Genomic DNA, 17090 nt, shown 5'->3' on the forward strand with positions numbered 1-17090 from the left:
TTATTCCTGTTAAGCAAAGAACAATTTTCAGCATCATTACTCAGTGTCATATCATCCTTCAGAAATCATTTTAATATGCTGAATTATTATCAGTGTCAGAAACATTTGTGCTGCTTATTATTTTTGGGACGTGATACTGTTTTTACATTACATTTACGATGAATCGCATCGCTAGATTTATTAGATTTAGATGATGCTTTTATCCAAAGTGACTTACAAATGAGGATAATGCAAACAATTTTTCAGGATTTTTTGGCAAGTTAACGTTATTTAGTTTATAATGTAAAAATAAACTAAATAATGTTATAGTGTGTTTAAAGTGTCTTTTTTGGATTTTTTTATAAAGCAAGGAAGTGATAAAAGGATAATGCGATAGTATAGAAGTCTTATATTGTAAGAAAATAATAGCATTTTTATTCATCAAAGAGTCAATCACAGTATCAGGTTCCATAAAAATATTAACAGTTTCAACAATGATAAATCAGTATATTAAATAAGTGATCTTGAAGTATATTAAAATAGAAAACCACTATTAGAAAGTGCAGGATTTCACAATATGACTTTTTTCTGTTCAAACAGATCAAACAGATACACCGTTGAGCATAAAAGAAGAGAAAATCTTACTGATTCTAAACCTTTACATGGCAGTGTGTTTATTTTAATATTAGTGGTAATATAGAATTTTTTTAGGTTTGGGTGAATTTTATGAAAACTTTTCATTAAAAACCTTGTCATTAAAATGCAAAAAATGATTGGTCCTGAGACAGTAGGCTTCATTTTTTTTGTTCAAAATATATTTTAGTGTTTTTTCTTTTGATTTTGGAATGAAATATATGACCTGGACATTTTCTTGTGAGATTCAGCCATTATAAATTTTACATGAGAGAACAATATTAGGGGGGAAAAAAAGCTGTAGAGTTGCCCATGAGATTTGTGTAGCTGTATCAACATCTAGAATACCTCCTTGGCTTATTATTCATGTTTATTCTTATTATCATGTTGAAATATTAACAACTAACATGTTAATTTTACACATTTTAAGCCTTAACCATTTTATCACTAGTTGTTTACCATTACATTTTATATATATTTTATACCATATTGGTGTTTACTTGTGTACTCAGTACTTTTCTGTAATTTTATTTCCTAGCATGAACATGCTGTAAATAAACTATACAGTACTTAAGTGTTAACCAGTTTATATAAAATGACTACATGTCTAGTTATTATAAAATATACCTTTTTAAATGTCTTGAATTGTGGTACTCTATAAGGTTTGCCTTGGCTGCTACATGCAAAGTCAAGACACGGAGAGGGAACAGACTTTGTAAAAGTAAGCAAAGAAATAAATGAGAAAATTCTGTAGCAGCCTGTGTCTTATTTTATGTTTACGCAGGACTAAACGTATACCTTCTTTTTTTATTATTACGTAAATGCATTGACGTTGAGACCTGCGTGTTGAAAATGTATCTTCATTCGCAATGTAATACTTCTCCAAAAAATAAAATGATGTGCTTACGATTTATTCCCCCTCAGGACATCTCAATCAATAGCAGAGTTTGTTTCTCATCATCGGATTTGGAGAAATGCAGCACTGCATCTTTTCCTCACCTGTGGTGAATGAAGGTGAATGGGTGCCGTCATACAGCTGATAATAACATTTCATTAATCCACAACGCTCCAGTCCATCGTTTAACATCTTGTGAAGTAGGAAGCTGTTTTTTATAAGAAACAAATCTCTCATTACAGTGTTATAACTGTAAGCCACTGCTTCCAAATGAAATACCTACAAGCCATAACATTGCTTTCTCCAAAATAAATACACGTTGGGTCTGAATTGATTCAAAACAGTGCTAAACAAATACGTGGGTGGCTTTTCGATGCGACCAGAACAATGGCAAATAGACTTTTGCACTGAAGGAAGAGTTTTGGATTACGTATTTTTGTTTTATCAGAAGTGATCATTTTATTTCTTTAATAAAACTAAGCCTTTTTGTGGATTATTGTAATGTTTTTATCAGCTGTTTGGACTCTCATTCTGATGGCAGGATTCATTGGTGAGCAAGTGAGGAAATGCTACGTTTCTCCAAATCTGACGCAGAAACAAGCTCTGCTACATCCTGGATATCCAGAGGGTGAGTAAATTGTCAGCAAACGAACTGTTCCTTTAAATGAGACGCGTAACATGACTTCTTTAACTTTTGTTTAAAAGTGACTACTAATATAATTATTAATGCTGAATGATACCTTTTTATTAACAATTTAATACCAATCTATTCAGTGTTAAAAGCAACTCATTTCTGGTCTGGCGTTGGCGACTTAAACTTTAGACAAAAGCACCCAGACTAGAATACGGCACATAAGGAGTGTTTGACTCGCCGCCCTGTCATTATGTCAATTATATCTTCCTATGAGAGAAAGGAAAGTAGTTTTTTTTAGATTACATACAAAAAATGCCATGAGATCTTTATTTAGAAATATTTAGGTTTACGAAAATAAATTAATTTACACACACATATATATATATATATATATATATATATATATATATATATATATATATATAACTTTTATATGTATATATATATAATTTTTATATATATGTATATATATAATTTTTATATATATGTATATATATAATTTATATATATAATTTTTATATATATGTATATATATAATTTATATATATATATATTTATGTAGGCAGAGTAGCTTGGTCTTCGCCCTCTATGACACGACTCTCAGCGGTGACTTCCTACAGTAAAAAAAAGTGGATAAAAATCGTTACTGATCGTACACAACCAAACCCATCAGTATTCTTACTCTGATAACCTGTTCTTGTTTAAGGGTTGTACTCACGTCGCAGTTCGTCTCGGCCAGTATCGCCAGGCACTCGATGTGCTCCGACATTTCTGCTGTTGTCTCTTGGAGCTGAATATTCTCTTCTTCGAGCAAATTTATCCTGAGGAAGTTAAATAAGAAATGCAGTTTCTGGATTGGAAAAACAAAAGTACCGGTCAAAAGTTTGTGGTCAGGAATATTTTGAAGTCTCTTGTGCTCAACCAGGCTGCATTTATTTGATCAAAATTCAGTTAAACAAGAAATATTATAATTTAACAGAGCCGTTTTTGAATGTATGTTAAAATGTAATTTTAAGTTTCAGCATTATTAGTCCGGTCTTCAAGGTCACATGATCCTTCGGGAATCATTCTAATGCTGATTTGCTGCTTAAGAAACGTCTACTATTATCATCATCAATGTTAATAACGACTTTTGCTGCTTCATTTTTTTGTGGAAGTAAATAAATGACACTGACCCCAACCTTTTGAAAAGCAGTGTACACATACAACTAAACGTACCTCATCTGCATCGAGGTAACTGCCTCCGAAGCATTTTTCTGTGTCTCTTCAAAGTCATTCAACTGCAAAAGAAGCTCTCTGTTCTTCTGAAGCAGACTCTCATTTTCGGACGTGACCATCTTCATCATGTGTGACGTCTGATGAGGAGCAGGCATCATCGTTAAAAGGCGACATCATTTGTAAGATTTTATAACCCAGTCCGCCATGTTACTGCACCTTTTCCTCCTGTTTCCTTAAAATGAAAATCTCCTTCTCCGAGTCTTTTATTTTTTCATCCCGCCACCCTGTCTCTCTCAGGTAAAGGCCTCTGGCACGGCTCAGCTTGTTTTTGTAGTGAATTCGCTTGTCGTTGTATTTACTGGAAAAAATAATGACGAAATAATTTCATTTAATTTTTCATCTTAAAGATATCTGTATAGCCATTTCAGTATCACAGAGATATTAATATAGCTTTTAATCTAGTTTTCTATTTTTTCAGTAATTTTTTTCTAATACACTACCAGTTAAACATTTTTGAACTGCAGGATTTTTAAATGTTTCTTCTGCTCACCATGCCTGCATTTATTTGACTCAAAAGAGGTAATGCTGTGAAATATTTTTACTATTAAAAGTAACTGCTTTTAATATATTTTAGAATGCAATTTATTACTGTGATCAAATCAGAAATTTCAGCTTCATTACTCCAGTTTTCAGTGTCACATGATCCTTCAGAAATTACTTTAATATGCCGATTTGTTATTATTATTATCAATATTTAAAAGTCAAATAATTTTTTTATGATACAAAGATCAGCATTTAACTGAAATAATGTATAAATATATATTTAAACAGAAAGCAGGTATTTTTAAATGTGAAAATAATTCACAATTTTAATGTTTTTGCTCTACTTTGGATTGAATAAATGCAAGCTTGGTGAGCAGAAGAGATTTATTTAAAAACCATTAAAACCTACTGTTCAACAGCTTGTCTGTATAGTTATAATTAATTTTTATTTCAGTTATTTCAGTCGAGTACCTCCTCTCAGCATCCACGCTAACTAGAGCTAGCTGAAGCTCTGTCCTCAGAGAGTCAGTTTCCTGTTGACCGCTGGTTAGTCTGTTCCTCAAGTCCTCGATGTTTTGTTGGAGCTGCTCGTACAGCAAACAAAAATCCTTATGAATTAGCACACAAGCTATTATCACTATACACAACTTCATAATGCAGTAATTTAACTAAAGGGCATTTGAAACTGCCACAGCAACACCGATGTCAGTTCAAGACCCTCTATAAATGGTCTGCATCAAGTACCCTGAGGTGTTCCTGCTGGGCGTCAGTGATGTGGTCTTGCAGTCGTGTGTTGTTTCTCCTCTGGGACAGCAGCTCTTGTTTGGTGGAGCTGAGGATGTTCTGGATGCCCTGCAGCTCCTCAAACATCTTTTTCTGCTCTTCTGTGTCCAGCTGAAGCCGGACGTTCTGTGACTGATGAGAAAGAGTGAAGATGTGTGTTTAGGGTCACTAAGCAGGGTCAGAGCATATATATATATATATATATATATATATATATATATATATATATATATATAATTTCAGAATGATAGTATAGATAGTATATATATATTTCAGAATGATAATGATTCATAATGATTTATATACATACGTATGTATGTATGTGTATATATATATATATATATATATATATATATATATATATATATATATATATATATATATATATATATACACATAGGACTGCACAAGATTATATTGTTAAGACAAATGTATTACAGTTGTGCTTCAAAATGAAAATTACTATTATGAATATTTATTATGTATGTATATGAATACACACAAATGCATTTATATATTTAAGAAAAATGTTACGTTTATATATTAGATATGTATATGCATATGTATATATGTTTCACAGTATATACTGTATGTGTGTGTATTTATATATACACATAATAAATATACACAGTACACATTATGTAAATAAAAACCTGAATGTGTTTAACTGTGATTGTTTGACAGCACTAATAATTATAAAATAATATTTATATAAAGAATTCAATTACCAATATTTAACTACCTCTTACATTTTGAATCAACTGATTTTTGAAACCTCTGTCCTTTGAGCTTCAAAACTTTGAAATTATGCAAATGTATGAATAAAGTGAAACCAAAGCACACTGTGCTCTTAAAATGCACATTAAACCATATATATTATGATTTCTGTTTTATTTTGATTTGTTGTGTAGCATATTTATTTGTTACTTCAGCTATTCAAACCCCATTTGAGAAACCCTGGGTCAGAGAACAGAGGTTTCTTCACCTGTACCAAAGCTCTAGCCTGGTCAATTTCCATCTGCATGGTCATGGACAGCTGCCCGGTCTTCTGCTGCTCCTCCTGAAGGACAGCCTTCAGCCGGCAAACTTCACTCTCCAGAGAACACACCTAAAAAAAATCAGTCATTAGCATAGCCTTAGCATAACTATTGACCAAATTAGCTTTCAAAGAAGAGTCAAATGACTCTTCAAATGTTTACCTGCTTCAGGTGTTTGTCACATTGTCTTTCCACGTCCTGTGCCTCGAGCTCTCGCAACTTCTTTACTAAATCTCTGATCTGTAAAGACATGAATGCATTTGCTAAATCACATTGCTAAGTCACACATATAAAAAGTATGCGTAAACTATAAATATAAATGAATCATTTTCAATCCGCAAAAGTTAATCGGCAAAGAGTGATTTCATTCTTTTGATCTGTGATTTTCATCAGCGACAGACTGCGGCAGGTTTGACTTTAAAAGCAGCGCTGTCTCTTTAAAACCTGCCACGCATCCGATTTTCTCCTAACATTATGGCCATTTAGAACATTTTAAGATTGTGTTTATGATGTCACGCCCCCTAAAATACTGACATTGACTGACATAACTTTGTGCCGTTCTGTTTGCTTTCTGACGCGACTTATTTTATTCTGTCAATCAATCAATCATTTTTATTGATATAACGCTTTTAACAACACAGGTTGCATCAAAGCACTGAAGAGTGTAAAGTAGAAGAATACAATGTTAGGGATGTATAATGACGAGATTGAACAGTTTGTTATTAAATGCAGAAACGGTCTCTAATCAATTCAATGATACACATATCTGTCTACACTAGATGAGTGCAACATGACAAATCCCTGACAGTAAATGGATGGAGCTTTCTATTTATTTCACAAGTTCATATCTGATTAAGCAAATATGAAATATTTTGGCATGCTGTCCTGGTGGAGGGTTCCGCGGCCAGAGCGTGACCCGAACCCATAGATCCGCCTTATCCCAAGCATGGGATGAAAAATGGATTGGAGTTGGGGTGGAGGAGTGATGCAAGAAAACTGTCGAAGTACAGGAGCAAGTCGGCTGTGACAATTTATACACACGTAATGAGCTAGTTAGGATGAATAGCTAGTAGAATAGCTCTCATGTCGTTGTCCTCACCTCCACCTGGAGGCTGCCGACAGTGGTCCTGTAATCGTCTGCCTGTTTCTCGCAGAGCTTCTGGAAGTCTCGCGCTAACCGCTCTGCTTCCATCCTCTTCCTCTTCTGCTCTTCACATTCATCCGCTGCCCTTCTGCGCAGGTCAGCCTCCATCTCATACTCCATCCGCAGCTTCAGCGTGACCTGGGTCAGGTCTTGCAGCACGTGCAACCTCTCCTGCATCTCATCAAAGCACCTGGGAGAACAGCTCCATCTTATGTTTAAAATGGTTGATTCTTGAAAAGTCTGTGATTAGGAACCATCAATTATATGTTTTTTTAAAGAACAGACAGTATATGCCTTAATTTAAACAGCCTCAGCTTTCTTCAGCGGTCAGTTTTCAATGTTTTATCAGCTAAATAGCTGAGAACTACAGAACAATGAAAAACAGGCTGTCTTCAATATTTTTTCATGTCAAATTAAATATAAATAAGCTATGTACAGTCAAACTTAGGCCTAACCGTTTATGGATATCTTCTTCCTGAGGCTTCTTGTTTTTGGGTGAAGTGCTGGTTCTGTCAGGGGCTTCTGTCTGTTAGAATGAAATAATATTAATAGTGTGTCTATACAAATAGACTGACTGATTGACTGATTAATATTTAGGGATGCAAACTTGTCGCAGTATTACATGCATTACTGTTCAAAAGCTTGAGGTTGGCACAATTATTCACCCAAAAAATTTTAATTCTGTTAATAATTGCTCACACTTATATTGTTTCATACCCATAAAACTTTTGTTTTTCTTCACAACACAAATAAAGCTTTTTTGATGAATCCGAGAGCTTTCTGACCCCGCATAGACAGCAATGCAACTACCACTTAAAGCCCCACCGAAAAATAGTAGTCCATAGAAAAGTAGTCCATCCAACATCAGTAGCCTAGTTCAACCGTAATTTTTGAAGCACGTATTTAATCAATAATACCATGATATGTTTTTCAGGATTATTTGTCGAAGAGTTCAAAATGTACATTTTGTAAAATTTATTTTTAAAAAATTATTTGGAACAGTAGAGTAAATATATATATATATATATATATATATATATATATATATATATATATATATATATATATATATATATATATATATATATATCCTCAGTAAATTCTGAATCCTCTCTTAAATGTATTATTATTGTTATTTTTGTCCTGTCAAACGATTAATCATGATTAATCGCATACAAAATAAAAGCTTTTGTTTAAATAATATGTATGTGTAGTGTATATTTATTATTTGTATATAAATACACGCCCATACATGTATATATTTATTTATAAATTATATGAATATAATTTATACATATAATGAATACATATTAAAAATACACAGAACATGCATATATTTTACATACAAAAACTTTTTACTTTGGATGCAATTATTCATTTGACAGCACTTTTTTAAAAAATCATACACAAAATTTTTGAACATATTTTATTTGAATAATTTATTCATATTATCTTACCATTTCAAACAACTTTTCGGGCTCTGCCTGTAGCCTCTTCACAGTCTCCCTAAGGCGGCACAGCTCTTCTTCCTGTTTCTCGTTCATCTCTTTTATTTTTCGTAACTCAGCAACTTCTAAACGATGGGAAAAATCATGAAATTTCACTAAGAACTAAAACGGAAAAAAAATTTAAATAAAAAAAGACAAACTATACGAGAGTTCAACTGACAGGTTCTCTATACTATGATGTCAAAAAAGAGAATGGCAAATAGATTATACCACAACATTTCAGTTTCTCCACTTCATGGCGCAGATGAGCAACTTCCATTTGAGCTTCTTGCAGCTCTGGTTCTAAGACAAAGCATGATTTTCATCTCAATATGTTTACCTTCTTATACCAAACTTGAGAACAGTGAAGTGATTTACCATAAGCCCTTTGTGTCAGGTGAGCCGACTCAAGCTCATCTGTGAGTCTGCGGATCTCTTTGTGGGCCATGTCGAGTCGAGCAGATGCCTCTTCCACATCTCGCTCCAGTTCTAGCAACATCCGCCCCTTCAGTTTGTCATCGGCACTGCACTGCAGGTCAGCGGCCTGGGACCAAGTAAAAAAAAACATTTAACAGTGGGCAATGTGTGCATTTCATGTGCCAGTGCGTGCTTTGTAGGCATTGAGCATGCTGCGTAAAAAAACTTGCATGCTCCAAAAATGAAATGTTCACACGAAAACAAATCAAAGGTTAGTAAAAGTGGCCCTTGTGCGAAATAAAAATAAAGGATCGCTGGAATGCACCTGAAATTGGACATGGTACTAATGCCTCTTGCTTGTAATTGCGCATTTCAATGACATGCATCAGGTTAATTTTCATGAACATACAGGCAGTAATTTGGGTTTACTCTGAGCAGCCTTTCTGAGTCCTAGGAGCCTCTTCCAAGGGCTCTGAGCGTGCGGTGCTGTCACCTTGTGGAGAGATGATGTTAAGTTTCTAAACAGAGGTTTTGCACTTAAAAGAAAACAAGAATTAGGCCTGCTTGGTTGTTTATATCATTACAAAATATCATCTATATTAACTCTCGACTCTAATCTGTTAAATTCGATTACGAGACATGAACATATTAAAGAGATAGTTTATCATTAATTACTCAGAACTCACATACATTTATGAGAGTACCACAACACGGTTTTATGGGTTTGGAATGACATGAGGTTGAGTAATTACTGACAGAGTGTTCCATTTTTGACTAATATCTTTAAGATTAGCATAATGATCATCTGTAAAGCTCTTCAAAATGGTGTGTATTGTAAAAAAGCTTAATAAATACATTTGACTTGACATTTAGCAAGACAAATTAACTTAAGAACCAATTCTCTCACTTTGACCACATTCGCTCTACAATCCTCCTTATGGACATCAGGGTCCTCTGCCGTCTTCACATCCACGTTCTCCTGAGTTTGTATTTTCTCCAACAGGGAGGCTCTGTCTGCGAGGAGGTAAGCCACCTGTTCACTCAAGCCGATGCAAATAATATCAGCCAGACCTTCCTGGAGTAACATCTCAGAGATCTCACTCCGCTGTGCTTCTGTAAGCATAAGTTCAAATGTCACGACTGGTGAAGAGTGAGCCTCACGGAGCAGAGAACAGACAAAAATGCACCTTGTTGCCGATGGATGTCCTCCAGAGTTGCATGGAGCATTTTGTTTTCTTGCTCGAGATGTAAAGCCACAGAGTCTCGGGTCTTTGTGAGACTCTTAATGTGATTAATGTATTGCTGAACCTGACATTGAAGAATGACAAGACAGCAGTTACCCTTTTGTGATATGTCTTGCATTTCTTTCCTATCTAAACATCTACTTTTGTGTTCTACAGACGGAAATACGGATCGGAAATAAAATAACCAACATTTTCTTTTGTCATGCTCACCTTTTCAATCTCAGCAACACGTTCCTTCTGCAGATCTTGTATCTGTTGGTTGAGGGATCTCACGGTACTTTCACTTTTCATGTAAAGCTGCCACAGCAGAGATAAACGCTCGTTGCTGGAGGCCGAGGAGTCCAACCCTTCCTCCTGCAGCAGTTGATCCATGTCCTGCACCATCTGTCCATCCCAAACAGATACGGAGATGAATACACAGATGATCTGCCTATCCATCTGCCTGCCTACATATCTATCTATGGATTTGGAGCGTTTTAGATGTCGTTTGCACTAAACACGTGATCTGCTCATGTTGTTTAAACATCTTTTGACAGCTGTTGTTGCAGAGCGGTGACGCACATGCGCACATCCGTTTTTCTTCCTCGAAACGACTTAGCGGTCTTCCCGCATGAAAACTTTGCAACTTTTTCTTACTTTTTCTTTCACCAAAACGAATAAAGCGTATAACACACGATACAGCACGAGATGTGATCTATATTGATATAACTACAGATGTTAACAACATTCGGATCGTGATGTTTCCCTTTAAATAACAGTAAAGTGAGCGATTGGCCACATAAATGTTTTATAAACAGAACTTACCTGTGCTGTGCACATTTCTCGACGTTATTCAGAACCATTTAAATACTTAAATCGTTTTAGGTTATTGTTTTGAACGTAAACACACACACGGCGTCGCTTGTCCAAACTCTGCTGCAGTGAATTCAAACGGACTGTTTTTCATGTGGAGTCCTAACCGAACTTTTACGGTCGCCTAGAAACGCACGTTATAATGAAACGCTATAAGTATTGTATAGCATTTGCGCGGAATTCACGTTCATCAGGTCGAGCGTGTGTGTGTGTGTGTGTGTGTGTGTGTGTGTATGTGGGACGTCCTGCAAAAGAACCCCACAAACCCCTAAGAAACGCAGTTCCATATAGCCTATAAGATTCATTCCACCAAACGGCTGCCATTCAAAAGCAATTTAAAGTAAATTTCCTCTAGACTTTTAACATTCCATCATACTTTTTAATTCTGCTTTTAAAGAAGGACACAAAAGTCATCATTTTCGTGGATAAAAACATGCCCTGCCCTAGATGTATCACGTAAAATACTGAATTAAACTACTTTAGATTTTCTTACATGCTATCCACACACTGAATTAACAAAACTAGATAAAAATAGTTCATTTTTTGGTAAGCGGAAAGGTCAGATCAGATTAAAGCCATAAATGCGGATTTATGGGTGTGAACTGATGTTTTCATGTGGTCTGTGTTTTCTTCAGCAGGAAACAATTGTCCAGATTGCTCCAAGTAGGAGATTTCTAATTGCCTGAACTACAGAATGTGACTATTCGTGAACAGAAGTCATGAATAAAATTATATAAAAATGCTAAAAATTTTTGTTTATGTGTTTATAATGGGTTAAAAATGCTGGGTTAAGTACAACCCATTGTTCGGTACAATATGTTCAAACCTAGCATTTGTGTTTCTACCTCCCATTTATATCTATTATAGATCAGTGGTCACTACCCAGAAGGTTGGGTTAAACATTTAACCAAACTCCTGGGTCAAATAAACCAAATTACTGGGTTGTATTTACCCCACATTTTGTGTATATACACTTTTTAAATCTAAAAATGTGTTACAATATAGAAACCGTCACAATGCAGTCAGGCCCTTAGGCTGTGGAATTATTAAATAACAGCAACTTAAATAATAATTAACTCAAAACAAAACACACACACATTTACTTAGCTTTTTAAATGAGTAAATTCCATTGGTTTCTTCTGTTATCAAACTGAGATAATTATAAATACTATAGTCTATACCTTCACAGAATTTTGAATATTATATATGTGTGCATACGTGTGTGTGTGTGTGTGTATATATATATATATATATATATATATATATATATATATATATATATATATATATATATATATATATATATACCCAAATCTACATGAAAACGTCACTGCTTTGACTGTTGTGTAATTATGTAACAGATTCCTTCTGGGTTTGGGTGGACACATAACTAAGCCCATTTTTAGTTTGTAAAACTAACCCAAAGTTTTTCTGGAGCTGTGAAGGAAACTCCTCCTCTAACCAAGCCTGCATTCCTTCCTAGACCGTTTTTCCCCAAACGTGGGAGACTGTGGAGAGAGTGAGTGTGTGTGTGTGTGTGTGTGTGTGTGTGTGTGAGGAGAGAAGGACAAGGAGCACTTCAGACCGAAGGAGAGCTGCTGATACTACTACACAAGGTAAGCTTGATTTTTACTTCAACAACTGAAAGCATTTCCATATCTGTGTGCCATAAAAGAATGTGTCATAGTTCATGAGAAAGCTATGGATGTACTAGTGTATCAAAAAGCTCATCTATGTTAATAGGCAAAGGAATGAAGAACCTTTTTAGGAATCAAACTATGTTTTCCATTCCATATGTTTATTTGTTGGATTCATACAGACAAAACCAACAAACTAGAAGATTATGCAATCCTTCTCTCAAAACCGTACAAAATGTCTAAATTAGTTTCATGTGATAGTCCGTTCTGCTATCCTGTCTGAGACATTGCTTTAAGATCTATGTGCTTTTATAAGCAGTAATTGCAGCGCATCTGTGTTTTCAGCGTGAAGAGCATCTTAGTAAAGTCTTAAATAGCACTAAAGAGAGTCGGTGCCAGAAACACATAACAAGCAGCTCCTGCATGTAAACATGGAGAGGTGGGGGTCCATTTAATGAAAACCAGAGTTGGGAATTGTTGCCCAAATACGTAATGTTACGGCCGCCACAAAGGGCCTCTTAGTCTCTGGTTTGGAAAGAGATCTTTGCATGCTCTGTCGTGACAGAAGGGGTGTGCGATCTTGGGATCCGCTTGTGCCATTCCCAATCTTCCTTCCCTATCCAGATTCGTAACACAGTACATATTTATGAATGGACGTTTTGTTGATTCCAACCAGAAGTCGGTCTTCATCTTTTGGATGGAAAAGTCATGGATGGTTTGTGGCATAGCCTTGTTTTGCATCTCGGAAAATTGATGATGGAAAAGCGTCTAGCAGTGAGGTGAAAACTCATTTATAGGTATGATGCCAGTGAAGTATTATTACAGCTCTTGAATCAAGGTTCACACACAAGTTCTACATTTTTCCCTGGAAAAGTCGCCGTCAGCAAATGGCATCATTCTGATTAATATTTCTGGAGATTTGTCATCATATACACCGTTCAACAAGGATTCAAGAAGACTCCCCAAATGTTCCAAATGATTTCCATTTTAAATAAAACCTGTTCTTTCAGAGAGGTTTTATTTAAAATCACAATTTGAAACTAGTATTTTTTTCAGTTTTTACTGTATTTTTGATTCAAAAAACATAGAAATTTCAAACTTGTGAACAGTATGAATGGGATGCATAGAACCAGGAGATCTGTTTCATTCTATTTGTTTAGTTTCATTCAAATCTGGAGATCAGACGCGAACTACTTCTGTTTACACAGAGCTCCTTAATGACAGGCACATCAGAGGCATCAGACACACTGATTAAATCCCAAAGGATTCCTCAGTTTTGCTGTGAGATTAGATTTCTCAACCAGAACCTTTTATTCTGCCTGCAGGATCCATCAAAATGGCATTCCTGCTGATGTTTGTGACCGTTCTGCATTTAGTCACCCTGGCCATGCTTTTCATTGCCACCATGGAGAAGGTCAGTCGTAATGCACTTACACAAACACCACTGTCACAAAAGATATCGTATAGTTGCTACACTAAAGAAAGAAGTCTGAGGTCATGCATGTTTATCTATTAAAATACATTCTAAAGGTGTAGGTGGAATTCTAATGCATATATCAAGCAAAGCAGAAATATTTTTACTTGCATTTTTAAAGTATTTTTATTATACACTTTTATTATACACTTTTGCTTGAATACACAATTATTGTTTTATTGCTGTTTTTGTACTTTCCTTTATATTTTTGTATTGACCTTAAATCTTTATCTTTATCATTTCCCCCCTTATTTATTGTATTATTTATTTATTTATTTGTTTTTTTCTAGTCCTGGTGGTCTTGGGGAGAGATAGAGAACACAGATCTCTGGTATAAGTGCACCTATGAAAATGCCACAGAAACTTGGTTATGTGCTTCTGCCAAAGACAGCGGTGAGTAACACTAACACTCATAAACAGTATATATGTATATATATTTATGTGTGTGTGTGTGTATATATATATGTGTGTGTGTGTGTTTATGTATCATCTTTAAGGTTAATAAAATCAGTCAAATGTCAAAAGTTATTTATCATTTCACTTGGAAAAAGAATAACTCAGTATTAGGCATAAAATTAAGGTGCTGTTTGTAGGTTTTTGACTCTACCAAAGCATAAAAATAACATAAGGTTTGCGGAATTTAAGAAATGCTAAGTTAAAATAATTATAAAATATGATAAAATACTTATTTATCTAAAAAACAATGGTACAGTCTATTCTCCTTTGAAACTGTGCTTTCTGGGACGCAATATCTAGGACACCCACCTACCCAATTGTATTTTGGCACCCTGGGTTGCCAGTTACCAGAAAATACTGTGCATTTCATTTCATTCATCGTCATGTGCTCTAGTTTCTGTTGATGTCGTCAATCTGGCAACCTGCGTGCGGGTGAAAAGAGCCCTCTTCGATATTTTGAATTTGGACTGCAATACCTAGTTCAACCACTAGGCTGGCAATTCTACACGCAACATCTTAAAGAATGATTCACCTAAGGGATAATACAAGACTTCTCCACCTTACAAATTATCGTAAAAGCAAAAATGATGTGACATGCGTAATATTCTTGTGAGAAAATGTGACATGCTCTAGCAAAACAGGCCCTATTTTTTTAAATCAGCAGCTATACTTAGTGCGACTATCCAAGTATTGGGTTTCTTTCAGCAAACATGACACAGGCAGTGCAATCAAACTATAATAACTATTTGTTAAAGGTAAGTAACTATGTGTTTGTGTGTGATTTTCTCTCAGAATGGCTGCAGTCGGTCCAGGCCCTCATGATCTTGTCTGTGGTGCTCTCTTCAATCTCCTTCATGGTGTTCCTCGGACAGCTCTTCACCATGTCCAAAGGAGGTCTTTTCTACTTCACTGGCCTGTGCCAACTATTTGCAGGTAAATTAACTACTTTTTTTTGTAGTTAAACTTTTATTTTATGCTGCGTGATTATATATTTAAATACTGAGTAATATTAAATAAATGCACTTACTATGGTATGTAATTTGTAACAAGGACGCCTGTTATGTTATTTATTTAATTTTTAGGTAGGAAGACAAAATGAAATCATAATCTCACTCCCCACATTTGCTGCCCTCCTGTGGCTACTTTTTAATCTAACTTTGTTCGCTTCGCTCACACTTACAGGTTTTGCAGCATTTGCGGCTGTCCTTATCTACACCTTTCAAAGGAGTGCGATTCTTCAAGACTCTCGTGAACTTGAAAAGGGTCATTTCGGCTACTGTTACATTCTGGCATGGGTGTGTGTGCCCCTTTTACTCATCAGTGGCGTTCTCTATGTGCATCTGCGCAAGCGGGCCTGATTTTCTGACATGTACTTTGGTAGTTTATAGCCTGCTATGAGATTATACAGTATTTGCTTATGGCTGTTTATGATATTGCTCAGTGTTATTTATTGTTATTATAACATTCGTCTTTAGGACCAAAATCTCGAAAACCTGCTTTGCTGCTTTTTTTGCAACAAAACTTGCTGTATTTTGCCGTAGTGGGGAAACCGCTGCTATAAGTTTTATGCTGGTGGTCAAGTGGGATTTTGATGCAAATTTCTTTTTTAAAAGAAAACGAAAACGTGCTTGAAAATTACCCACAGGATATCCAAAGGCGTGCATCTGAAGAGATCTGGAGAAACGTAGCATCATATCACCTGCTCAACAATGCAGTGAATGGGTGCCGTCAGAATTAGAGTCCAAACATCTGATAAAACAATAATCCTCAAAAGTGTGTGTTTTTAATAAATAAATCATCAAGTTGCTAAAAGGCCTGGCTAAAATACAACACCTCTATCCATATTTCTTCCTCCAATCTTCTTGTCTGAATCATTAGAGAAATATGCACTGTTTACAAGGCAAGCCAAAACGGTCCAAAATAGTTCTAAATAAAATGTATCAGTAGATTTTGATGTGAGAGTACAACAGCAGAAGGACTTTTTCACCGGAGGAGGCATTATTATGAATTATAATATTTTGAACCATATCAGAACTAAGAGTTTTAAATGAAAATGCCTCAAAAATTGATATGCATCACTGTACTTTACAAGATGTTAATGGATGGACTAGATTATTGTGATGTTTTTATCAGCTGTTTGAGCTCTCATTCTGACGGCACCCATTCACTGTGAAGGATCCATTGTGAACGAGTGATGCAATGCAGCCTCTCTCCAAATCTGTTCTGCTGAAGAAACATATCTTCAGCCAATTTTCATTGTTGGGTGATCTGTTATTTTAAATAATGACTTAAGAAAACTGGAGTGTAAAAAACACAAAAGTGTCTTTCAAATCAAGATGTCAGATCTAACTGGAAGCATTAAACCTGTTCTTTTTTCCTGTGCTAAATATGTGCTCACGTGCATTTGCATTATTATGTTTTTTTATGTATGTAAACTCTATAAATAAAATATTTTTTACCAATGACAACAGCAGTTATGATATTTTAGGTTAGAGTAAACTTTCAGTGCAATGATGAATAAACACAAAAATGCTGCAGTTCAAGTAGGATCAGCAAGTGTCCACTAGAAAATGTTTGGTATCGAGTGAGTCATGGTGCTCTTTAAGTGGTTTACATAGTAATGAGACTAAATTAGTAGTTATTACTTTATATCAATC

At 35.1% G+C, this 17090-nt stretch overlaps 2 protein-coding genes across 4 annotated transcripts; one reads left to right on the forward strand and one right to left on the reverse strand.

Moving 5' to 3' along the window:
• Window positions 1-2654: 2654 nt before the first annotated feature.
• On the reverse strand, window positions 2655-11105 carry si:dkey-264d12.5 (putative golgin subfamily A member 6-like protein 19). Of its 3 annotated transcripts, none has more exons than XM_043251442.1 (18): window positions 10819-11105; window positions 10225-10398; window positions 9958-10078; window positions 9678-9883; window positions 9180-9263; window positions 8732-8897; window positions 8585-8656; window positions 8324-8436; window positions 7322-7392; window positions 6822-7056; window positions 5885-5962; window positions 5671-5793; window positions 4647-4817; window positions 4374-4486; window positions 3576-3717; window positions 3360-3496; window positions 2860-2962; window positions 2655-2755 (listed from the first exon to the last, which is right to left on the reverse strand). In XM_043251442.1, exons 1-18 carry the CDS (start codon window positions 10831-10833, stop codon window positions 2696-2698), a joined length of 2184 nt encoding a protein of 727 aa, XP_043107377.1. In that variant the 5' UTR covers window positions 10834-11105; the 3' UTR covers window positions 2655-2695. The 3 variants fall into 3 exon arrangements, with proteins under 3 accessions (XP_043107377.1, XP_043107376.1, XP_043107378.1); XM_043251441.1 differs by having other exon boundaries at window positions 8324-8439; window positions 10819-11104; XM_043251443.1 differs by lacking the exon at window positions 9180-9263 and having other exon boundaries at window positions 8324-8439; window positions 10819-11103.
• Window positions 11106-12350: 1245 nt separating this feature from the next.
• Window positions 12351-16898, forward strand: emp3a (epithelial membrane protein 3a). Its single transcript, XM_043251467.1, has 5 exons — window positions 12351-12482; window positions 13829-13917; window positions 14268-14370; window positions 15226-15366; window positions 15616-16898. The coding sequence occupies exons 2-5, from the start codon at window positions 13840-13842 to the stop codon at window positions 15789-15791; spliced, it is 498 nt and encodes a 165-aa protein (XP_043107402.1). The 5' UTR covers window positions 12351-12482; window positions 13829-13839; the 3' UTR covers window positions 15792-16898.
• Window positions 16899-17090: the final 192 nt, after the last annotated feature.

This window comes from Puntigrus tetrazona, chromosome 11 (assembly GCF_018831695.1).
Source record: "Puntigrus tetrazona isolate hp1 chromosome 11, ASM1883169v1, whole genome shotgun sequence".
In the NCBI taxonomy this organism is placed as follows: domain Eukaryota; kingdom Metazoa; phylum Chordata; class Actinopteri; order Cypriniformes; family Cyprinidae; genus Puntigrus; species Puntigrus tetrazona.